This window comes from Strongylocentrotus purpuratus, unplaced genomic scaffold (genome assembly GCF_000002235.5).
Source record: "Strongylocentrotus purpuratus isolate Spur 01 unplaced genomic scaffold, Spur_5.0 spur5_scaffold_19, whole genome shotgun sequence".
In the NCBI taxonomy this organism is placed as follows: domain Eukaryota; kingdom Metazoa; phylum Echinodermata; class Echinoidea; order Camarodonta; family Strongylocentrotidae; genus Strongylocentrotus; species Strongylocentrotus purpuratus.
In genome coordinates, this window is record NW_022145604.1 from 14,276,494 (window position 1) to 14,302,352 (window position 25,859).

Sequence of the window (25,859 nt, forward strand, 5' to 3'; positions counted from 1 at the left end):
ATATTGTGATTAATTTTGTCAAATGCCTTAGACAGATCTATACAGATCTATACAAACTCCAATTGCAAATTCGTTCGCCTCAAAGGCGTCTATGACTTTACTAGAAAGACTGGTAAGAGCCATACATGTTGAATAATCCCTACGGAAACCATATTGATGTTTATTGAGAATAGAATGTTTGTCAAGGAATTCAATAGTTCTTTTATAAACAATGCGCTCGAATAATTTAGAGAAGACTGAAGATATGAAAAATGTACAGGAAGGTTCATCATGAGGACTTCTGTCTCATGAATATACAAAATGTTCATGAGATCACTGTCTCCTAGAAAGTACAAAATGTAGCAAATTGTCTCATTAAATGGAGTTCATCAGTTGTACATGAAAATTACAGGAAAAATTTTGTCTCATGAATATTCAAAATGTTCATGAAAATCACTGCCTCATGAAAAGTACAAAATGTAGAAGATATGAAAAATGTACAGGAAGGATCATCATGAGAAATTCTGTCTCATGAATATACAAAATGTTCCAGAGATCACTGTCTCCTAGAAAGTACAAAATGTAGCAGATATGAAAAATGTACAGGAAGGTTCATCATGAGAACCTCTGTCTCATGAATATACAAAATTTTCATGAGATCACTGTCTCCTAGAAAGTACAAAATGTAGCAAATTGTCTCATTAAATGGAGTTCATCAGCTGTTGTACATGAAAATTACATGAAAGATTTTGTCTCATGAATATTCAAAATGTTCATGAAAATCACTGCCTCATGAAAAGTACAAAATGTAGAAGATATGAAAAATGTACAGGAAGGATCATCATGAGAAGTTCTTTCATAATAATATTCTTCCTTAGGCTACGACAATTAAAATTTATAAATGATAACATACAATATAAAACATAATTTGCACATAATAACAATATCATCCAAGACAAGAGAGGTAGATAGATAAAGAGACACACAAACAGAGAGAATTTGATGAAATATTAACAAGAATGTAATCAATTACAAAATGTGTGATTTTACTAATTCATTAACTCATGGCAAAGTCGTTTAATTATAGTAAATATTTGAATTTTCTAATTGTTTCCTATTCTTATGGTTCGCAGAACACGATAAAAACTACTTTCGAAAATCAACCCAAGGGCACTTAAATAGCCTTGGCGTCACCTATTTGACATGATTGAAATGTGCGTATTACGTAATCCGAACATGTTTTCTTATCAGTTATGGTATGTTCAATAGGGTATTGAAATTGACCTTGAGTTGATTTACAGGTTATCTAGAAACTTTGAGTATAATATGTTTATACTTTTGATGTGCGCCATTTGAAGGGAAATTGTTTGATGACATAGGCCTACTCATGCACCAGTGCCAATACTAATTTCAACCTTGCTTAGGCCTCATTATCAACTAACTGCTGAAGTTATGCATATTGACAGTGTATATAGCTGAGGATGGTTTTCATAAATATAGGCCTAGTTTTAAATGAAAAGCCAGTATCTAATTCCAAGGAAAACGTAATAACGCATGATTAATTTCCTATGAATTAAAAATTGTTAATGAATTTCATTGAAGTAAATCCTTTCAACAATTTTGTCATAATTTGTATTCAATTTTCAATTCAGTGTATTTTACATCTCTTTAAAAATATAGAATACCAATGAAAATTAAAGCAATATGAAGTTAATATACAAAATGACATTACAAAAAGGTATATGCATACATAATTTTATATAGATTTTTCTTACACTTGAAATGAGATAAAAGAATAACAAGCGAGTAAATTATATATTACAATTGAAGATGAGCGTAGAAAATATGACATAAGGAAAAAAAAGGCACATTACTAACATTTAAACAAATAGTCAAATCAAAACATCAGTGGAATTGTAAAAAATAGTTATAACACACTTACCCACACACGCACTATAACACACTCACCCAAACACGCACTATAACACACTCACCCACACACGCACTATAACACACGCACTATAACACACTCACCCTCACGCGCACTATAACACACTCACCCAAACACGCACTATAACACACTCACCCACACACGCACTATAACACACGCACTATAACACACTCACCCTCACGCGCACTATAAAACACTCACCCACACACGCACTATAACACACTCACCCACATACGCACGTACATTCCAGCACACATAATGCAGCATGTAGCTTAAATTCTTGTCTTTCATGATCAAGGTATTTCAAGACAGTTAGAATGTTCAAAAAATGGTTTACTACAAATTCCTCATGATAATGTTTATAACCAAACTGAGACCTAGTACATTTGGCTACTCTGAAACATAATGACGCCGTCAAAAATTGTTCTTGTTCGCCAGGTAAAGAAAGTCAAAAGTATTAACGTTAAATAGCTCATTAAAAACATTCTGCCCATAATTACACTTATGTCAATATTTTCAGATACGATTTAAATGTACTCTAAGCCAAGCTCCCATGATATATTGAGGAGGAAAAAGAAGACAAAAAATAGGCACGATTATTATTATGATTTTGCTCTTTTACGAACTCTGTCACCATTTTATATTGACGCAAACTTGTATCCGATTTAAGTTTGCAATCCAATGGCTTGGAATTCTCATCAGATATAACGTGAGACAAAAGCAAATTAAATAATTTAAAGTATTTACATTATTTCGGCAAAGTCAAAATTTCAAGGAGCAATTCCATGATTATTCTTTCAATCCCTTCCAATTTTACATAATCCTTTTTTTATCGACTTTCATGATATTATAACATTTCGAAACAATCTGGATGTACTTCGTCAAGAACAGGAACGATAGCGGGTTGGATAACCCTTTCCAGCCTCTGAAATGGAGAAAAACGAAATGAACAATCAGGCCTTTTGTTGAACATGTGGAAAGACACAAATGTAAAAACTAGAAGAATCCTCAATTTTATTGAAATGCAGCAATGTGATAAATGAAAGGCAGTTATACACTTTGGTAATATTAATGGTCAGAACCAAAACAAAAAAAAAGGAAAGGAAAAAAAAACACTCTTTATCAGAACAACTACCACGACAATCACTACCTTTGGTTTGAATCTACTCCAAAAAAAAATGGACTGGCAGAAGGAGAGTGGTTTAATAACTCTTTTGGGAGTGAATTGCACTATTCATCTTTCAGCATAGAATGGATTTCCACTTTTAATGAAGTGATCCCTCGTATGACCCCCCCCCCCTAAAAAAAGGTGAATTTCCTTCAATTGATAAAGTACAGGCCTTTGTTCTGTATTTACTAAGCATTTAGAATTCCTTTTGGGGGGAGGGGGTGAAATTATTTACATTTTTTTCTAGGTGGCAGCAGGAGTCTCCCATGGTTCCCTGTTACATACCTGTGTAGGCACAAGAATGTCAAGCAAGCAACAATGACAAAAAAAAAAAAATAGATACATTATTTTAGTCCTACTCGGCGTACCCGTTGCCCATAGGGGAGCCGTTTTCCCTATAAGGTGCAGCAATAAAAACTATAAGACCTAAAATCCTGTTCATAATCTTACCGTGAAAGTGGGCCCATCACCTTTGATCAATTGGTAGAAGACGGCGTAGACCATTCCGGCGGGAATGCACACCATCGATGAGAGGGCCATACAGATGCCAAGGGGGTTCGAGAACAAGGACAGCGTGGACCATGAAACTATGTTGTTGATCCAAACGAACTGGGAATAGAATGAATTTTACATGATTACATGATTTACCTGCCGGCGTTGATTGTGATGGTATGTGTACTTTTAGAAAGTAATATAATCACATTGATATATCACGATTTTCGAGAATGGATCGTTACATTACATTACATTTTCTGAAGGACTTTAGGATCGTGTTTATACATGTAGATTTTATGGAAGAAGATTTTCTGTTACAATGAAAACTTAATCAATAAATTTCATTCAGTTAAATTCAAATCAAATCAATTTCATCACCATTCAATTGTCAATATTGATGATTACAGGTAAGTTCATAGTAAATATCGGTATATAAAAAAAAGTGGGATCGAAAGTAAGGGGCGGAAACAGCAATCTTTGACCACAGGCGGTGCGCTATGTGAAGAAAAGAAAAGGAAGAAGATTCTGGCAAGCAAGCAAGCAAAAGAATATAAAAGTTTTCCAATTTGAAGTGCCTTTCAGTTCTAAAAACTTGAAAGGGATTGGGCAAGAAATACAACAAAAAAACATGATGGAGCACGTTTATTTGGGCGAGGGATGAGAGGGGTGGGAGCAGGGGCGTCGCTAAAGGGGGTGTGGGGGGTGTTAGGTTGAGTCGCCACGTCAAGAGGCAAAACAGATACGCATAATTAGATTGCAGTATCGGGTCCGCTGTGTAGGTATTCTTGCTCGATCCTCGTGTACTATATCAAAGCAGAAGTTTGAAGTCGGTGAGATGTATTATGTCGGTCGGCCGGCAATTTTGTTCTCCCTACGAGCTGTGACTTTTTATCGGACAAAGAAACATTTTTTTTTAAATTCAGACAATCATTAAGAGTCAGTACAACAAATCGTCTTCTTGCTCTAATAATCGAATGAAATGTCAAAGCTTCCGCGCTTCGCGCGGGAGGGCGGGGGGACGGACGGAATTCAGGTAGGGATTAAGAATCGAGAACGGTCAGCGAATCGTCTTCTTTATCTAATAATTAAATGAAACGTCATAGCTTCTGCGCTTCGCGTGGGAGGGGCAAAACAGAATTCAGACAAGGATTAAGAGTCGGGAAAGGTACAACGAATCGTCTTCTTTCTCTAATAATTTCATTAAATGTCAAAGCTTTTGCGCTTTGCACGGGAGGGGGGGGGGCGGAACTAAAAAATAATGAAGCTCCTCGCCCAGGGTATTTGGGGTTAAATTTGTAGACATTGGTACATCAGCATTAATATATTTGTTGGCATGGACTGGTTCTACCCCCTAAATAAATTATCAGCCACTGATAAAATTACCCAAATCATTGTAGCATAATAATGTTCGACAATGACATCATGAACAAAATGGCCTGTTTTAATGTAGGCTTGTGTGCGATCTCTAATGCGTGTATAATTTTGATCATGACTCTCAAACTAAGCATGCAGTTGCCTGATATAGAGAAGGGTGAAGAGAAAGTTGAGTTCTGCTTAAAGGTAAAGACCAGTTCTGGTCATGCGATTGCATTGTGAAAGAAACATTGTGGAATCGATCAGAAAAGGTTGATCATCTAGCATCTAGCATCTGCAAGGTTCTGGAATCATCAAAATGATAAGAAATTTGGCTCATTCTTCGTAAAGTTACAAGCACTATACACAGAAAGATGTATATGGGACTACCCTATCTCTCTCACCAGACCATGAGAGAAATAAATTTACCAAATATATGAATTAGTAGGCAGTTTCCCGGCAAATTTTTTATCATCATGTATTAGTCAAAACATATTCTTTCACATGATTGGTAATGAGAGCTTCCATTTCATTTTTTGAAATTGGGGCGTTGCCAATACTGGTCTTTACCTTTAATTCGAGGTTTAAAAATTCCTTGTGGGCTCTCTCATTGTCTGTCAGTTTAGAAGAATGTCATATGATTTAAATAATGTCCCCTGAATAGGATTGTTCTTTAGATGACCCCATGTCTGAAATAATCTAAAGCGGTTCTTAAGGGTTTTATTTTCTTCTTCACATCTCCACCCCCTATTCGTGTTCTATCTATGTGCCCTATTCTATCTATCTATCTATCAGGCTATAGTTCATCCAGACGTTGGTCAAAGCCCTCATAATATTTCCATTCTCTTCTGTCTCTAGCTATTCTAGTCCAAGCGGCCGTTCCCATGTATGATGTTAGGTCATCTCTCCATGTTCTGTTCTGCCGCCTCCTCTTCTCTCTCCCATCCTTGGTTAACGGATAATAATTTTGAGGGGGAAAAAAAGTATAATGTAAAAACGGCGCGAATCAGACTCGGGTTCCGTGCGCACTTTATTCTAGCTACAAGCACAAACGATGCGTCGACTAGTTTACTCATTTAGATTGGCGCTTTTGTGTCTATAGTGAGAGAGTATTTGACCTTGCAATATCTCTTTATAATATTATTTGAAGCTGAAATATTGATTGCAGTATAGCGACTTGGAATCCTTATTTCCTGTTGATTTCTACACTTTAAATGTCATTAGAATACGGGCCACAGATAATTACCAGAGCAATAACAGGAACAGTGGCTATCCAGCAGATTATGTACCATTCGATCTGTTTCCATCTTAGCATTTCGGCAATGTTGAAGGAAAACTTTCTAACTCCTTTACAAAAAGAGGTAAGAATGGAAAATGAAAAAGTTACACGTTTCTTTCAATACTTTGATAATCTTATTATCGCCCTAAGATGTCTAAAGTTTACACTTAAAACTAGTTTTCCTACGTTGTGACAGTGACTGACCAGCTTAACGATGTACCATAAAGTGTCTCCATCTTAGAATCTCGACAATGTTCGATGAGAATCTTCCCACTACTTTAAATACACACACAAAATGTAAATACAAATATAAAAATTGAAGAATGGCCAAAGAGATGCATGCAACATATCTCTCTATTGCTATGCTGTGCAGGTTTTAAACATAAAAAAACTCCACCCTTTTCTGTCTTGAGCTATTTCCTTCATCTTTGAGTATGTATCATTAGCTTCGATACCATCCAACATCATAATTATTTTCCTTCCCTCGGTCTTCGTCCTTCCACCCCTCCCTCAATGATATCTCTTGATCAGGAGTCTGTAATGCCGTAGAATATGCCCAATTCATTTCTTCTGTCTCTACTTCCAAGTCGTTACAAACTTTCGCTCGTTCCCCCACTCTTTCGTCGTGCCATGCATTTTTCCTGTGCAGCCACTTTTCAAAATTATCCAACAAAACAATCTTACACTTGTTTTAATACTTTGATAGTCTAAATGTTGACCTAAATGTCATTACATTATGAAGAGTTGGTTTAATCTTTACTTACGATTGGAAAACAAGGAAAGTGAATATTTGTTTGGTAAGATTTAATGCATGTACGAAAGTTGATGACAATTCATCCAATGTTGGTAAAATTATACCAAACAAACATGTACATTTATGTTCCCTTTTTTCACCCAACACAGGTAAACTTTCGCCCTACTATTTTAGAATTTTCTCTTCAACTTCAACAGTTGATAAAAATTGCCTTATACAGTTTTTTCTTCTTTCTAGAATATAAATAACGAAACATGCGACTACCAGGGTACTAAATTTCATCATTATTTTCTAACTCCCCAACAACCGCCCCTGGCCAATGGTGCCCTAGAAATGTTAATAATTCATCGTAGAGGGATCAAGAATAACTCGGGATCAGGGACGGTTTAATAGACTGACCCGATGGAAGAAAAAGTTTTACCATAAACCCATCCGATGGCGATGCTCTCGAAGAAACATATCCAAATGAGAGGAAAGATACCAGACCCATAGGCATCAAAGAGCCATAAGACGTATTCACCATCCTGAAAATTAAATGGTACAAAGATGTTGATAATCATTATCGTTATTATAATGCTGATAATAATGGTAATAGTAACAATAATTATATAATTATGAAAATAATAATAATAATAATGATGATGATAATAATAACAACAACAATAATGATAATATTGATAAAATTACTACTACTACTTCTACCACTAATAATGATAAAAATACTAGTGATAACAATAGTAACAATTGTAATAATAATATTAGTAATAATTATGATGATAATTATAGTACTCGTTTCTTTCATAGCACTATATTGAATTGATGATTATAACATAAAAAGTCTTTACAAAAAATACAATACAAACATCACACGGTTAACTACAATGTAAATACATGTAAATACATGTACATGTAAATGCATACAAATCAACAGAGGAACGAGAACTTTGTCAAATCTAATTTCAAGTTGATCTCAGTAGAGGCAGAAAATGAGAGAAACAGATTAATGAAAGTCCGATAAAAATATGACACCCCCCCCCCCCCCCGAAAGAAGGAAGTTATATATTTTATACGTTGTCATCAACTGAAAACGTATTGGCAAATCCGTGACATACCTTTTGAGAATCTTTCCCATTTGCTCTGTACTAAAAAATACTAATGTAACGTCTGCTCAGAGCCAGATTGGCGTTTAGTCCATTTTAAAGTTCACGATTTAACATCTTTAGACTGTGGATCACATGGTTCGCAGTCCTAGTGCTCCAGCGGTACTAAAGTCCTTTTACAAGACATTAATCTGCATACCTGGTATGCCACTTTTCATCCAGGTGCTAATTTGGGTACTGGTAGGAAGGAGTTTCTTGAATGATGTGAGCACCGAAATCGGTAGCCTCCCAGAGCCGGGGTAATATTAGAGCACCTTGAGCACCGTGCATGATGGATAATGTGCCCTATGAAATTATCCAATATCATTAAGTTTATCATTAGTAGTATAATATTTCCATTAACTTATTTACTTGACCACTAAATATCACGTGTCGATATCTTACCTGAGTTACCATACTGAGGCCAATCAGGAAGTTTAGAAAGCAGACTCCCAACACGAATACCTCTTTATAATACCCAATCCGCAGCCAGGTAGGGAAAAGATCCAAGACAGACGTGATGAACGCCTTCACCGTGACGAGCTAACGTAGAAAAGGTAGGATGAAACGAATTAGTTCATGAAATGGGGAGTTGTTGGTTGTGCGTTTAGGGAGAAAATGATAGGCAATGCTTTCTCATTCACATGGGTTTTTTTCGACATTATCAAAGTATTAAAATATTACCTGAATTTAGCGAACTTGTATTGAAAGTTTTAGGACTTTGAATGAAAGGGCTGATAGGTTTGAAAAATGGTTGCAAATATTGTAAAGGTGGAAGCGGATGAAAGGGTTGAAAGAGGTCGAAAAAATGTTGAAAACATTGAAAATGTGGTAGAAGTTTGAAGAAGTTGAGAAAAAGGTTGACCTTTCCACCCAGTACAGACTTTATAAGGTTGACAATGTTGTAAAGGTTGTCAAACGTTACAAAAGAAGTTAAAAGTTCCAAAAGGTGGAAGAGGAAATTAGATATAGGTCTAGCTACTAGGATTAAGATTACAGGTATACCAATTGCAATCTACAGATACATATTTTGGATCAAGTCGGTTAACATTAATTTAGACATAGAATTCAATTTTGGTTAAAGTCAATAAGGCTTGAAAACATTGAAAATTAAGGAATGGATATGATGATCCACTATGTCAGCGATATAACCCTTTCGTTGATACTCACTGATTCACATTGGTTCAATGCGGTCCTGACCCCTCATTTTTGTTTTTTTGTCAGAGATTTTAAACTTAATGTTTGTTATACATCATTATAGACATTAATACCATGATTTGTATTCATTGCTTGTCATTGGTAAGACTAAAAAGGGCAGTTAAGACAATCTGATGATTTTGAAGTGTCTATTTTTTTCTTCAGAATTGCGACACCCCCATCCCACTTTCACAAAGTCATATATCCTTCCCCGATTACCTGAGAGTTTAGCCCAATCGTTAGGACCGCTAGGAAAAAAAATATAGACCAGACCCTTGGTACAGGCAATGCAGCTAAAGAACGCGGAAAGACCTTGAAAAATCGACCAGAACCTAAAGTAATAAACACAATAAAAAAAAAATGAGATGGAAGAAAATGAATGATTTAACTAAATAAGTTTTAACAAGGGTGAATATAAGATATGTGGTACGCAAGTTCTTGTATGGTTTGTTTCATTGAAACGCTCTATTTAAAAAGTAGAACAAGTATGAACATTTCCTTGTGTTATAAATCTAAGTAAGTACCCCAAAGTCCAAAAAGGCTTCGAAAACTAAACTAACTTTGATTTCTGCTGGCTTACATGTTAGGGATTCTTTAACATAAGGGGGGGGCATATTTTTTTTCCTGGCATGCTAAAACACATAAGGGTAAATAAATAAGTTGAAAGTAATCATTTTCCTTTTCCCTGTTTACCCCTTTTCTTTATTCCCTTTTTCTGGAGCATGTGACATTTTTAATGGAGGGGTGTACCCCTCTAACCTCCTCCCCACCAGTAGGACAGTGGTGTTAGGGTTACGGTTAAATAAAAATCCAACCCAAATAGACAACTCCTCTACAAGAAAGCAGAAAAATCAGAGAAGCAAACTGATGAATGTTATGAATTTTTAAAAGTTGTAATCACTATAGCCTACGTATGTGCACTTCAAGTACGCTGAAGCGGTAATGTCAGTGTGATGTTAGTACTGCCGGACTACTTTCCCATCTGTCCCAACATGACTAAAAAAATCAGATGACTAACATTTAAATTTTTCAAAAATTCATTGCTCAGGAGGGCTTAACCGTTTTAGAGGAAGGTGCCAATTGCGGTGAGGGGTTTTCATGGACCAGTAGATCTGAGATTATATTATCCAAAAAAAAGAGAAGAGTACGAATTTACAAATAGTAAAAAAAAAAGTGAAAGGCGTAAATATTCTAAAAAAGAATGAAACGCCGATAATACCAAACAACAACAAAAAACATAAAACAATATGCTATCTATAATATATTTTGAGTAGTGCCCCAAGGGCGAAGGGACATAAATTAACGATATTTTTGTACACAGCAAATGGGAGAGTTTTCAACGTTCTACGTCACGATCCACTGACCGAACTACCAATTTGAGATTTGCATAGACTTAGTGATCTCAAATTTCAAACATTCGTAACTTCCGTACTATTAGCTCGATTTATTTCAAATTTTTCTGTTTCTGTCATTGTTCTGCTTTCATACAAATCAACTTATAACAAGGGTTGGATTGCCCTTTAAGGTTAGAGGATCGGAGAGGTGTAGCCCTCAACCCCTCCTTCCCACCAGTAGGACAGTGGTCCTAGGGTTAGGGTTAAGGTAAGGGGGTAGGAGGGATGTAGCCTTCAATCCCTCCTCCCCACCAGAAGGCCAGTGGTGATAGTTTTAGGGTTAAGGTTAGAGGATGGGAGGGGTGTAGCCTGAAACCCCTCCTTCCCACAAGTAGTCCAGTGGTCCTAGGGTTAGGGTTAAGGTAAGGGGGTGGATGGATGTAGCCTTCAACCCCTGCCCCTCCCCTCTGCAAGGCCGTTAATAGTGTTAGGGTTAAGGTTAGAGGATGGGAGGGGGTGTAGCCTGAAACACCTCCTTCCCACCAGTAGTCCAGTGGTGCTAGGGTTAGGGTCGGGGTAAGAGTCAGGGAGGGCGTGCAGCCCCTCCTTCACACGACCCATTAGTGGTGTAATACTACTCTTACCGGAACCATCAGCAATGATTACGCCGGGGGAGATTCCCTCACTGTACGCTTCGACGCCGAGAAATGTAAAGACGATGATGCCACTGTAGATACTCGTCCACACATTTAAATATGCTGCGATTATGCTATCCCTTAAGACAATCAATACAAAAAAGACAAAATTAGCCTTAAACATAAGATGAGTAATGGTCATACAAGTTAATTGTGAAAGAAACAATCTAGAAGCATCTGGGAAAGGGTGATTATGAGGTACATGAGAATAGATGTTAATAATAAACATACTAAGAAGCTTTTAATGATCGAAATCAGCAACAGATCTAGTGTTGGACGTAGGGGGAGGGGTGAGTCCCCATTTCGTCAAGGCCCCCCTCCCCAAAAAAGTCGAAAACAATGTGTAGAAATTAAAGTTTTTCTTCTATTTTATGTTTTCATTTGTTGGATGAACCCAAGATAGGTCTCACTTTATAGTGGAATAGGAGTGTAAACTTTCTTAACAATGACAAAAGATCAACTGATTTAGAAAAGATCATTAATTCTAACACACTAGCAAAATAATAGAGAAAATGCATATTTTGATTGACATGTGAACAAATTCAAATTTCACACCCCTACGTCTGAATTGCACAAATTTGTATCAAAAAGTGTGGGAGACTTGAAAGAAAATGATCATGAAACATAAATCCGGAAGGTCAAGCGATTAAGACGCAGCGCGAAAATCATGAGGGGGCCATTATGTCCCCCCCCCCCCCCCCGGCCTCATTTTCAGGAGACACTTCCACTATGATATTCTTTCAAACTGACATACAAAGATTAACAAAAAACAAATATTTTTCAACTTTCCCGGAACCCAACCTTCTACTTAAAACAGATTTCGTCAGACAAGTAGAAGACGATACAAACTAAAGTCATCAATGAACGTAGGTCTGCAATCTTTAAATAAGACATAAACTATGATTACGTTGGCAGCTATTTGATATATTGCAGTATGTATTCATTCCCAATAGCTGATAATATAGGCCATTCATCCGTGTTCTTTTCCATTCGCTCCTCGCCTCTCTGTCTCTGTCTCTCTCTCTGTCTGTCTCTCTTTAAATAAGATTACATCATTGAGCAAAATAAGATTATGGAAATTAGTAGAAAAAAAGAATGAACAAATAAAATGTTTAAAACTAATAGTTGTTTAAAGACGTCCAGTGCTTGTGATTCAATTAAACTCTTAAAAACTTATCGTTGATCGAGCGTTTCCAAGTTTACCATGCACACAGACAAAAAGAGGTTTAAATTTACTCCCTATTGGGAGTAACTGCTTGTCGTATAAGTGACACCCTCAGGGAGTAAATTTAATCCCCAATGCAGGTAGTAAATGTACACCCCATAATAAAGTGTAAATTTGCACCCCCAGGTTATGATTTTACTCCCTTTAAGGAGTGAAATTTGCACCCAATGGTGCTCAATTAACACCTTTTGGTTCCATTTTCATGAAAAATGGGTTCAAATATACACCTGTGGGGTTGAATTTTATACCCTATATGAACGATTCCACACCCTGTGGGGAGTGAATCTACACCCTTCTTATGTACAGCATTAACCAATTGATCATCCCTCGAGCAATCAATCATCCATGCTTCGTAATCACCCAACAGTCACTGATTATCACCCTTTTGTCTACGTTTCACTGCTCTAAAGAAATCAGACCAGAATCTCGAGTTATATGTCGAAAATCTCAGTTAGTGTGAACCAGGGCTCAAATTATTTTTTTGTCCACGGGGGCTCTTTCAAAATAAAAAGCGCCCCCGTGAGCCTTCTCACGGGGGCTCTTTTAGTACAGACGGGGGCTCTTTTTCCATTGAATTGGTGGTACCCATGAAACTCCTAAATTATTTTGCTATTTCATCATTATCATTAATAGTCGGCATTGTTTCTCTTACAACTTTACAAGTTATAACATGAAGCTAATGGTCAGATCTCTTCCCTTTGTACGAAGTTTCTGGTCCAAGCCCGTATACATACGTATTACTCAATCTGTATAGTGGATATGATCGTCGCAATGTAGTATAGTCAAATTGAAGTTTCCTTTGTTCGTTAGGACTAGTTATCTTAAACATATACAAGTATTATATCATTTTATGAACACTTGTGAATGCCAGAGGGAAAGACCGTTGCAATCGACTGAACTTTAGCCTATTTTGTTATTTTTTTTGTCGCGCCCATATCGCCTTTGTAGTTGATTAAAAGCTGAAATAAGGAAGTACTTGAGCTCGAAAATATATATCTTCACTGTTCTCACGCGGGGGTGATGTCGAAATAGAAACTTGGCCACAAAACACAACTACACTTCAGAAAAGTAGAGACCTAGACCAGACCCCCCCCCCCCCCTGATTTCGCGGAAGAAGAAAAATGTTTTAATGGTAATGGTCGACATAAAAACTCTGAGCTCATCCTGTTTTCTATTTAATTATGAATCGAAAGAGAAAATTAGCGCCACCCTCGTAGTTAGTTTCGAAAGATGGATGATGTATATACTGGGCTGTTATCTTATTCTTATTTTGTCCTCGTTGCACGTGCGTGCTTTTCTATTATTTTTTCAAGTCATGTCGTTTAGTGGAAGCACCCGTAGACATGTCGATTGTACCTTACTATATTTAATTTTGACTACATATTATTTATGGGATTTAAATATGAATCTGAAAGTTTATTCCTCGAATAACCTTATCTGGATTAACATGACTTTGACATAATATAGTTGTCCTCGCGGTGCACTAAAAGTATAGCACGTAAACAGATTTCGACCTTCCCCTCTTTCCATATTTTTTTTTCTCGCTTCCGGAAACGCATTTGTTTTGCTTGATCCAAACACAGAGATATATTAATTTATGGAACTATTTTTTATAGACTGTAAATGCTTAACATAGTTATTTATAGATGATTCTGCGAACTGTATTTAATAACATAATGTTAATGAACAATCTCAGATTTACATGTGTGTGCACTGCAAATTCGTTGTGTAACGACTTTACACAACATTGAATGGTTCACTCCTTAAACACGGGTTGTGTTAAGTCGTGTAATAAAACATTTCACAACTTTACACCCTGCAACATCTTTGGTGATCTTCTTCTCAATATTGATTTACTGGTCGAGTTACATTATTTGTTGGCCTTTTAGAATAACCAGATTTCAGAGGATTCACACTTTTCACAACAAAAAACTTCTCCATGTTTCAGTCCTTGCGCCATCTAAGTTCCATTTCATTGGTTTAAGGTTTGAAAATTGATACTTAATATTGTGTAAAAGTTATATCAGAAAAGATCATCTTGATTTTATAATTCCACGGGGGCAATTTTTAATTTTTCATTCGCCCCCGTGAGCAACCTGACGGGGGCGATTATGGAGCTCACGGGGGCGAATCGCCCATCGCCCCCGTGTATTTTGAGCGCTGGTGTGAACTCAACACAAGTGCAGACTGTAAGAACCAACTAAGTTAGCCTCGGTGAGGCTGGCCTGGATGGAAGTATCGGATCAACTGTATTGGAACTATCTAAATACACAATCCTGCCTCACCGTGTATGTGTGTATTGGGTTTTTACAGACGTGTATCAATCAGAATATCTTCCGTTTACTTACACGAAGGCAAGTTAGTAAAACAACACTTCTGCTAATTTCATTAAATGATCAAATATAACCTTCCGTACAATCCCTTATTCTTGATCAGATAACTTTCAAACAAATAACATGCCCAAATGAAACATGATAATTCCCCCAACATGACTAAAATAAGTAAATTAAGCTAATTTTCCTTCATTTGGCAGTAAATCGACACGATGCGCCATTGCTGTAGCGCATGCGCATATATGCACTCACAACAGAAAAATGCTTTGAATAATCAGAGCTCGTCTGACTAAAATAGGGTGTAAAATTACAGCCCTCAAATTCCTATTCTGTACACCCTTGCGTATATTCGTGTTTTACTCCCTAAAAGGTGTAATAGGGGGCGCCCTATTTTTCCAATTTCGTTTTACTCCCCAAGAACACCTTTTATTTCTCTGTGTGTAGTGCCCGTTTTTTCTTTTCTTACGACGAGAAGAGAATATTACACGCAAGTGTATTTGTACCAACCTATAGAAATTGTAGTGGAATTTGTTGAAGCTTCCAAGGGCTGTGAAAGCACCTAGTCCAATCGAGAAGGAATAGAAAACTTCTGTTCCAGCGGCTATCCACGCCTTTACGGACCAATCAATGAAAACAAGTTTATACAACGTCAAATGCCTGTCCAAAGTGGACGGAAACCAAAACAAACACATGAAAGAAGACAAAAAAACAACAAAAAACAATTTTAAATAATTAGACAAATTAAGCAACAACAAAAATATCATACCCTTCAATTAAAAGATATAATTAGTTTGCCTTAGTAAATTCAGGCACGGTTAAAGTAGCGCTCCAGTGTTACTTGTTGTAACTGTCGGTACTCCATACTCTATAAGCCTGCATATGTAGCGTTCCATACTCTCATAGCAACCCATTTGAGAAGCACAATTGTACGTCACGATGTAAAACCACGGCAAAATTAGCCTGTTTTTATCGTAAAGTTAAACTACTTGGTCTGCCCATATTATTTGGTCTGCACAGTGGTAAGCAATTAAACATACATGCGTTATTTGTTTGGATTGTAGTATCAGTGTTTGTGACATAGGTTTCGTCATTTAACTATAAATACCACAGATTATTTGATGATAATGAGAATGTTGCATGCCATTGCCCATGTTATAATACCGGTATAGCATTATTCAGAACTGTAGAGGGCGAAGTACATTCGCACTCACTTTCAATGAATACATAATACATAACTCACAAGATAAGATGTTTATAAAATCATAGTTTATTAGCGAGTTGTGCATAATGCAGATGATGCATACAGTGTAGATATTATAATTATCGGGGTAGCAAATTACACAATGAAGGTTTTAGTACTTAAATTAAGATGTTTATATTTAATCTCCAATCTTGTTGCTCAGACATACGTGTTTAATAATAATAAGAGCATGAAGTTTAGGTACGTTACTTTATATTACATTGTGGTTGGTGATGATACATGTATTTAGTAGTTTATGCTTGACAAGAATGCTAGCTCATAATGATAACAAGATATTTGTTAAGTAAGCGCTGTGCTTTGTATAAGATGGGTATACCTGCTTGCAATAGTTAATTGCTTGTCATTTATTAAGTTTGCGATGTTATTTCCGCACATGTGCATGGTTTGGGCCAGAATGTTAAGGTCAAGTTAGACACCTAATACCAAAGTTAAAAGGTTAATAGGACATCAATTAATATACTTTTCTTTGGCTTTGTTTTATAGTTCTTACGGCAACATCTTACGGCAACATGTAAAGCGACTTCCAAGTTTATCAGCTAAATCGGCGTCATCTATCAAGTTAACGGTTTATTCGATATTCGAGAGTAAGATTGTAAGCCTGTAAACTTTCTTCAAGGAACGATGGCAATAAAGTGCATGATTAAAGTGCCCGTATACAAGACCTGTGACTGTATTCATTTATGTGGTGTAAACGTGTCAATATCGAGAGGGGCAGGCACTCTTGTCGTAACAAAAATATTAGAGTGACTAGTTCGACGACAAAGAAAAATATAAAGTTTACAAGATTATATAAAAAAAAATATAAATACTGCATAGTTTTTGCTTAATGATGTGGCTTTTTTTTTCGAGGGGTTAGTAGATAATTGCTCAAGAATCACCTCATTTAAACAAGTTAATTGTGTTAATATACACTGTTGGTCATAATGGTGGAATAATCATTTTTACCCCAATTTATTGAATGATTTTGACAATGATTTATTCCTAATAGAACAAGATAATAGTATACATTCTCAGATGTTATTGAATGACCATTGGGGAGTGTTTGTTTTGCGTGACTGCTAAAACATGTGTGTGCTACTATGCTAATCACTAACCTACGTCCTTAAGTCATAACTGACAGTAATGGGGATTAAAGCCTCATAAAAGTGGACTAATATAGCACATCGACACGGTTTTGATCCTGGGGGCTCACAGTAACGAGGCCATTGCTTAGCCAATGAATCATGACTGTACGCAGCGGGCGCTAGGTTACGTCGACGCCCCCACAAAATCAAAAAAACAAAGAAAAGGCAATAAATGTTCAATAATTCATTGTATTTCCCCCAGTACCCAACAGGAAAAAAAAAATCCTCTGTAGGGCTATTCCTTATGGTTCAGGCATGCCTACATAGAAGATTTTTTTTTGTGTTGGGGTCGGGGCAAAATGCAATGAATCATTGAAAAATTATGCATTTTCTTCTTTTTTTTTTCTTTTTTTTTTTAGGAATAAATCATTGTCAAAATCATTCAATAAATTGGGGTAAAAATAAGTATTCCACCGTTATGACCAACAGTGTAGGTTCAAGGAGTTTAAAGAGCATGATCTCTCGAATTTATCCCTATGTATCCATGCGCATGTTTATATATATATATATATATATATATATATATATATATATCCATGTGTGTGTGTGTGAGAGTGTGTATGCGTGTGAGTGTTCATGTATAAGTAAAACAAGACATAAGCCTCCGCCCTAAATTCAGTATAGGAAATGGATGATATTATTCGTAACATAATATCACAATGAAAACAAAAAGCCTATAATCAAATGTCAACTGACGTCTATGATCTTGACCTACCAGCCCCAATATGTAATTGGATCATCTTCCTATAGTAATACTGTCACCATGTTTAGATACTGCGATAGCAAGGCTATAACAACCTTTAAGTTAAGAAATTGACCTCTGTGACCTTCGACCTACTTACCTTAAATCTAATGAGACTGTCTTCCTAAATGATGATACATACTATCACCAAATTTGAACCCCAAATCTCTAGAGGTTTTAGAAATATCGCAAATCTGTAATGTCAGAAATTAACCTCTGTGACTTTTGACCTTTGACTTTGTATCCGAGATCTAATCAGATCATCTTCCTATGTTGATGCATGTTATCATCTAGTGGTTCTTGAGATATCGTGATAACGAGAAAGCGGGACGGACGGACAGACCACCATCGGTGGGCGGAGGCATTACAAAATGAAACCTAGATATAAAACAACTTAGTTGACAATATTAGCCTTTGTTTAAATTATTACATGACATGGAGAGTATAGGGACCCGTTTCACGAAGTCTTTTTTCAATGACAAAAATCAGTGACAAATCTGCTGATAACCAATCCGAAGCAAGGATTTCAATAGCTTATAACAAAAACTGTCATTTGTCACTGATGACAAGTTTTGTGAAACGGGGCCCAGGTCCTTGTATTATTATACAGACAACACGACAGGAAGTACTTCCTCGAAATCAACAGATGCGGTATACCTGTGCATTTAGTCGAGATGGGATGGGTTTGAGATAAAAAATCAAACCATCATATGCTCCTGGTAAAGTAATCCCACGTATCATAAGCACGGCGAATACAAGGTGTATGAAGGGAACGGTGAAATAAGCCACCTGCAAAGTAAAGTAATATAATGAGAATAATCAAACAATTTACATTTATAATTTAGTTCGGTTCCTTACAAAAAAAAGACAAGTAGCAAAGACTAACTTTACACTGTTTTTAATGTAAATAGTGTCATAAAGTGGGAACATCGATAAAAAAAAAATTAGATGGAAGAAGAAAAAAATCATAATTCATTTCAAATCTAAATTACACGTTAAAGAGAATGATCATTGGAAATCAAACTACAAAAACAGAACAAATAGAAATCATATTAAAAAATATTCCTCAGATTTATTGGTCGAAATATGAATGGAGTGCACCTTTTAAAATGAATGTAGTGTTTTAAATCAAACTAAGCTATTTACAGTAGTTTAATCACAATTATCCAAGCTTAAATGTTTATGATCACAGCCGAAAACAAAACGGAAATGCTAAATAATGATAAGTGAATGAAGCAAATGGATGCGTAGAGCAGGACAGCAAGGGTGTCTACTGTCTAGCTCATAGTTTGACGGACATATTCGCTCTATATATAAGAACTCACTGTGATTGTTGTAGTTGTTATTATTGCTGTTATTCTTCTTATTTTTTTTTGTAATTATTATCATTATTAATATATTTATTGTCATCTTCATCATTATCCTCACTATTGTTATTATCATTGTGATTATGACTATTATTAATATTATTATTATTATTATTATTATTATTGTAGAGGTGTTGTGGCGTAGTGGATAAGTCGTCGGACTGTGAATCACAGGGTTCGCGGTTAGAGTCCCGCCGCTGCACTAATGTCCTTTGGCAAGACATTAATCTAAACTTGCCACTCTCCACCCAGGTGTTAATGGGTACCGGTAGGAAGGAATTCTTTAAATGCTGTGAGCGTCGAAATCGGCAGCCTAGCATAGCCGGGTAATGTTGGAGCGCCTTGAGGACCATGCAAGGTCGATACGTCGCTTTATAAGAGTCCAATATTATTATTATTATTATGTTTATTATTATTATTATTACTATAATCATTATTAGCACTTTTACCTTCATCATCATCATTACAAATACAAGGACAATCAATCAAAGACTGTTTATGATATACAAATCATTGCAATTTCGTTTTTTTTTGGGGGGGGGGCGGTTGTGTCATCGTAAAAAATATAAGCAAATAACGGTACCTTGCCGCTCCATTTAACTCCCTTCCGGAGGCCAAAGTATACGAGCGTCCATGCGAGGAAGAGGGTTAGGGCAAGATGCCCGACAATACCTCTTCCGCCCGTCCCTGTTTGGCCTAACACCTTGATTCTAGGAAAGGAAAAGGACAACTGATTAAACTAGAGTCCATTTTTCATTTCATTTCTTCTATATCCGCCATAAAAGGCACATCTAGAACACAAACAAAAATTGATTAAAATGTACATATTTTGTGCATATACAAGAAACAAAATATGATAAATAAAGTATATACAGGAAATAAATGTCATTTAAAAAGCACACATATAAATACACAGAGCAATGATCAACAACAGGCGCGATAGCTCAGTCAGTAGAGCAGTATTTTATAAACTAAAAACATTAAAAATCGCTGATATTCACATTTTTCAAACTGCAATCTTTATGCATACATTTTGGATAAATACTATACTATTGGCATTCCGAAATATTTTTGTTTACAATAGTGATATACATTCTTATCCAACACGACACCCATCCGATTTCCATTTAACCAACCAAAACATTGTTATGGCCTATAAATCGATAAGACACTATGTCCAGATATTTGGAATGCTTTACCTGACAATATCGAACACTCTGCATCTCTTTATTCATTCAAAGCCTCGATGAAGAAATATTTAATATCTAAATATTCACCAACAATATAAGGGTCTCAGCAATTTTTATTGTTTGTTTATATGAATTAATTTAAGATGACCAGTTCATTAACAATTCACCTGCACACACCCACTTTCACACACTTGAATATTTTTTCTTTCTTAATTTCTTTCCACTCATTTTATTTAGATATTTTCTGAACAAAATCTTTATACATGACATTCTATTCTCCTACATACTCCTATAATGCTAGGAGTCCACTGGGCCAGCGTCAGTTGGTGCCAGTTTGCGCCAATGCAATTTACTGTGGCGCCTAGTGTCGCCAATAAGGTGCCTAGTGGCGTGTAGTGGCTCAAACTGCCTCCCAACTGGCTCGTTGTGGCCCGTAACGGCACCAAATTTGAATGTGGCGGCGAGAAAATTTCAAAATGTTTGAAATTTTCGTCGCGCCACTTGCATCGAGCAATCAGCGCCAAGTGTCCGCCAAGTGGCACCAAATGGCGCGAACATATCGCCCTTTGGCGCAAACAATCCGCCTATTGGAATCCACTGGAATGTAATGACGCGCGCCAAGTTGCGCCAATGAGATTTGGCGCCACAAGGCAGTGGCCACCTAAGCATCTCTCATCATCTTCTGATGGAGCAGCATCATCACTCCAACATTATCAAAAGCATCAGACATATCAAAATTGTAAATATTTAGTAAAGATGTTGTTCATACAAGCAGCTGAGGAGGGTCTGAACCAGAAAGCCGATGACCGGTATTTATATAGTCGGCAAGTAGCGCCAAGCGGCGGCAAGTTCAAACCAATTTGGCGATCTTTGGCACAAACTAATCACCAAGTGGCGCAAAGTAGCCGTCTATTGGCACGAATGGCGCCAACAGGGTGAATTTAGGAATCAAATGGCCGTGTAATGGCGCGAACTGGCGCAAACTGGCACAACATTTTGGAGCAAACCGGATGGCATTTGGCGCACGCCATATGGCAGTGGCGGATCCAGGGAGGGGGGGGGGGGGGCAGGCCCCCCCCCCCCGTTGAGGAAAAAATCATGCAAAACCACGCGATTTTTACCTTTTTGGGGGGTTGGGCCCCCCCCCCCCCCTGGCGCTCAAGGGGGGGGGGGTGAAAATTTTAAAATTTTCGAGGACCAAAAAAAAAAATGTGCTCACTTTGGTTTGTCAAGAACAACCTCTGTTTAAAAATTGTGCATACAATTTTAATATGTTAATAAACCGGTCTAGTGGGAATAGTTGATGTAGTACACTATTGATTCGTACTATGAGTTTTAGAATCATCATCATTATCAACATCATCATCATCATCATCATCATCATGAAACTTACCTCCAGAACTCCTGGGCCGGGTTGGTTGTTAATGGGTAATTACCACATTGGTCAGAGTCATCTAAGGGCACTGCTTCATTCCAACTGCTCCACGATGGGGCTGGTGATTCCTCCGGTGGAGCATTCCACTTGTCGATGGGAATATAGGTTCCATTGACGCACACCCATTCATTCTGGAGTCAATGGATTTAACGTGTTATAGCATTTATTTTAAATAGTTGTTAATACTATTATTATTATTATCATTAATATTATCATTATTATCCATTTATCATCATTATCGCGATCGCAACTAGAAAAATCAACCTAGGAGAATTTCAATGGCCTTGTACATCGCGCTTTAAAATGTGCGAACATTACAATGACGCGTTATGTAATCAGATCATGTAATCATTTTTGATGCACAAAATCTTTGTTAAGTGCCTCGTTCTAATTATGTCATTCATCTGCTACAAATAATTTGTATTTCAATACTTCAGAATGCAAATTGCATACATTAATTGTTGTTAGGTAGGACAAACATTATGACTTGTCCTGCTTATAACAAAAAAACACGTGCCCACCCCCCCCCCCCCTACCCGATCCACCACTGAGAAAGACTGAACATGAAATAGGGGGTGAACAGAGTCTAGACTTACGCCGTAATTCAAGCATGAAGCTGTATTCCATTCATTATTGCATCTCGCCCAGGGGAGCTCACCACCAATGCATGAACTGTACAGGTAGTACAGGGTCCAGGCCAGGATGACGTTATAGTAGATGTTACGCCACCAAGCAACGACAGTGGTGGCGACACCAATACCTACGAGGATAAAAATTAAAGGTGTGTTCATAAATGGCGCGGTAAACGGCCACAAAAAGAGCAGCCCCAGGGTTTTGTACGTGTAAATATAAATGACAACTACGCGTGACAAATTAAAGGACTTGCGCGTATTCACTGAGCTCTGTGTTATAACCAAAGACGTTTAAATATAATTATAACTTAGAGAAATGTGTAGTGGACTGTCAAGCTAATTTAAAGGTACCATGTCCATTTTGCAGCCAACCTCAAATGCTGTAGAACTTTGCAGGAATTATGAATATGTCATGTATGTCCTATCTGTGAAATTTAAACGTTAGCAGTGTCCTCATATTCAAATTATGTAAGGAAACCCGTTTACTTGCTAGACTTCACTGTCAGACACTATTGAGTGATCGACTGACTGGCTTTTTTCTTCTTTGGTAATAACATACATGAAAAGAGTTGTAAAGGGTACATGAGCATTTGTCTACATCAATAACCCACTTGTGATGGCCAAGATTAAACTGATTGAATCTTTGCGCAGCATAAAACGTATGACCATTCGGTACAATTGTCTGAAATCAAGACTGTTACTTTTGGGCTCTATAGCCCTAAAGTCGATTTGACAACTAATAGTCGTTATTCCCCCACTTTAAGACATTTTCAAGCCCCATCTTTTTCAGGGAAGTTCTAAATTAGTATTATCTTTCAAATGCAGTTGGAATTTAACCTTTTCATTGGCCTGCAAATGGGACATAGTACCTTTAAAGGGATAGTGGAGTTCTGTTTTCAGACCGCAAATGCCTTCAAAGTGCATGCTTATTGCTTTTATTCTGATCTATGACATTTCTAGCGCCCTTTTGGGACCTAAAATTGCTATGATGGTAACTTTAGCCCCCAAAATGTGAAAAATTTTGCCAATACGATCATACCAATTCAGATCCACTTTCAAAAAATACGCTGACCGCGTTAATTACTGAATTAATTAATAATAATACATGGGCCGGCTGGTTGTGCGTAATGTAACCAACACGACAAAGCCAACAAAAATTCCAACACCGGCATTGGCTAAAATACAACGTTAAAGGTGCTATTTCGTTTTTTTCAACGGCTTTTCAAATTATCGAATATTTGTGGTGGTACACAAATATTAGAAATCGTTATATTTATGGATATTTCAGCCGCCTCAACAAATTCCAACACCGGCATTGGCTAAAATACAACGTTAAAGGTGCTATTTCGTTTTTTTCAACGGCTTTTCAAATTATCGAATATTTGTGGTGGTACACAAATATTAGAAATCGTTATATTTATGGATATTTCAGCCGCCTCTAAACCAATTTCGATCAAACAAAGATGACATTGTCATTTAAATTATATGTTCTTTCAAATTTGAAACAGTTTGTCATTATCTCACAAAAAAAATATTTTGTGTAGCGCCCTCTGCAACAGAACTCAACTACCCCTTTAAATGCATCGTTTAACAATGTTAAATCTGAGATGCACGGCCCTACATATTATCGGTGTCTGTGATATGGTGTAATATTGAGGCCCAAAAAATTACGCTTCAAAATGATCAAGAAGTGCCTCAAAAAAAGTAAAAATCGTTGAGTGACCGGTTTTACCATACTCGTTTTTACCAGTAGACTGTAGTTTTATGAAAATCGTTCGAAAAACGCAAAATTTGATTCCGATTTCCAATCATAAATATTTCATTTCATTTCATTTTTTTTTCATTTCATTTATTTTCATATTTCTCATGTTACATATACATTCTAAATAAAGTACGAATAGTTTTTTTCTCAACAACACATAAAAATAAGTGGTCAATACGGAGTACTGGTTTAACTAAGAGAAGTATGATGGGACCTATCTTGATAATTAGAAAAGTGATCGGCTTGTAAAAGTCATGGGGTTCATGACTGACCGTAAAGTTTATAATTATCTTTGCTTACCCAAACCCTTTAACGTCATCATTGCACAAACAAAACAAAACAAACAAACTAAAATGCTGCAGTTTTGCCGCGTCGTATCTGAACAAGCCTTTAAAGAATGATTATTTAATGAAAGCGTTCATTATCTATATTTTATAACACACCTTGTACTGTATACGTAGTGTTAACATACATCGAATGTATTTAGACGCATCGGGGAACCACGTTTAAGCCATTTCGGCTTTTCGTGGTTTTCCATAACTATATTATTTGTTATACCCTGTAGATCTATGTTTTGCTTGTTGTTTCAGAAATGGTAATTAATTCATTATGTTTACCTTGGAAAATTGGGCATATCTTCCAGGCTCTGATGGGACCCGAGGAGGTGTATTGACCGAGTGCCATCTCCAGGAACAAGAGAGGAGTCGCAAGAAACAAGGAACATACAAAATATGGGATGAGGAAGATAACTGTGGAGAGAGAATACAAACAAAAATGTCACGAAACTATAATACTACTACCACCACCACTATTACTACTACCACTATTAATAAAACGTCGCCTGGCTGGAAGAAGGGCGTTAGCTCGAATTCGAAAAAAATGTGGCCGTGTTCTGTTATAACATTTCTATTATTCTTTTGAGTTTTAAAACCATTTTCGGGACGGAAATGAGTTTAAATATAAAACAAATCTTTATATGCGAATAATTCGAAAAGTATTTTTCGAGTCGCTCGCGCGCTAACGCCTTCCTGCCAGCCGGGCGAATATTGTGAAGATTATGATCATGATGATGATGATAATTATAACAATAAACTTAGGGTAGCCTCATCAGTATTATATCACCATAATCATAACTAAAATTATCCTTCAGTGCCCTCGAATCATCTAATCATTCAAAGGGGTGAGGTTAAGCAGGATATATATATATATATACAATGTATACTATGTAAAGAACAAGCATTAACAAATAACGTTTAAAGATTGGATTTCATGTAAAAGATAATGACCTCAGGGGTGGGTTATTTGACCGTATACCGTTACGAACATTATACAGCTAATTATTTTTGCTAGTGCGCCCCTTCATGAATTTTAGATGAATTGCCGTTTGGTCTACAGCCAGTTCGTCTACTACCCGATTAGTCTATTCCCATATGGTCTACACCCA

The 25,859-nt window shown here is 36.7% G+C and overlaps 1 protein-coding gene across 1 annotated transcript; it reads right to left on the reverse strand.

The window, feature by feature from the left end:
* Positions 1 to 2,106: 2,106 nt before the first annotated feature.
* LOC115926051 (sodium- and chloride-dependent taurine transporter-like) lies at positions 2,107 to 25,184 on the reverse strand. Its single transcript, XM_030990365.1, has 13 exons — positions 25,033 to 25,184; positions 22,618 to 22,781; positions 21,980 to 22,152; positions 19,980 to 20,106; positions 18,687 to 18,818; positions 15,410 to 15,513; positions 11,294 to 11,424; positions 9,535 to 9,647; positions 8,524 to 8,661; positions 7,401 to 7,503; positions 6,193 to 6,293; positions 3,549 to 3,707; positions 2,107 to 2,855 (listed from the first exon to the last, which is right to left on the reverse strand). The coding sequence occupies exons 1-13, from the start codon at positions 25,097 to 25,099 to the stop codon at positions 2,778 to 2,780; spliced, it is 1,590 nt and encodes a 529-aa protein (XP_030846225.1). The 5' UTR covers positions 25,100 to 25,184; the 3' UTR covers positions 2,107 to 2,777.
* Positions 25,185 to 25,859: the final 675 nt, after the last annotated feature.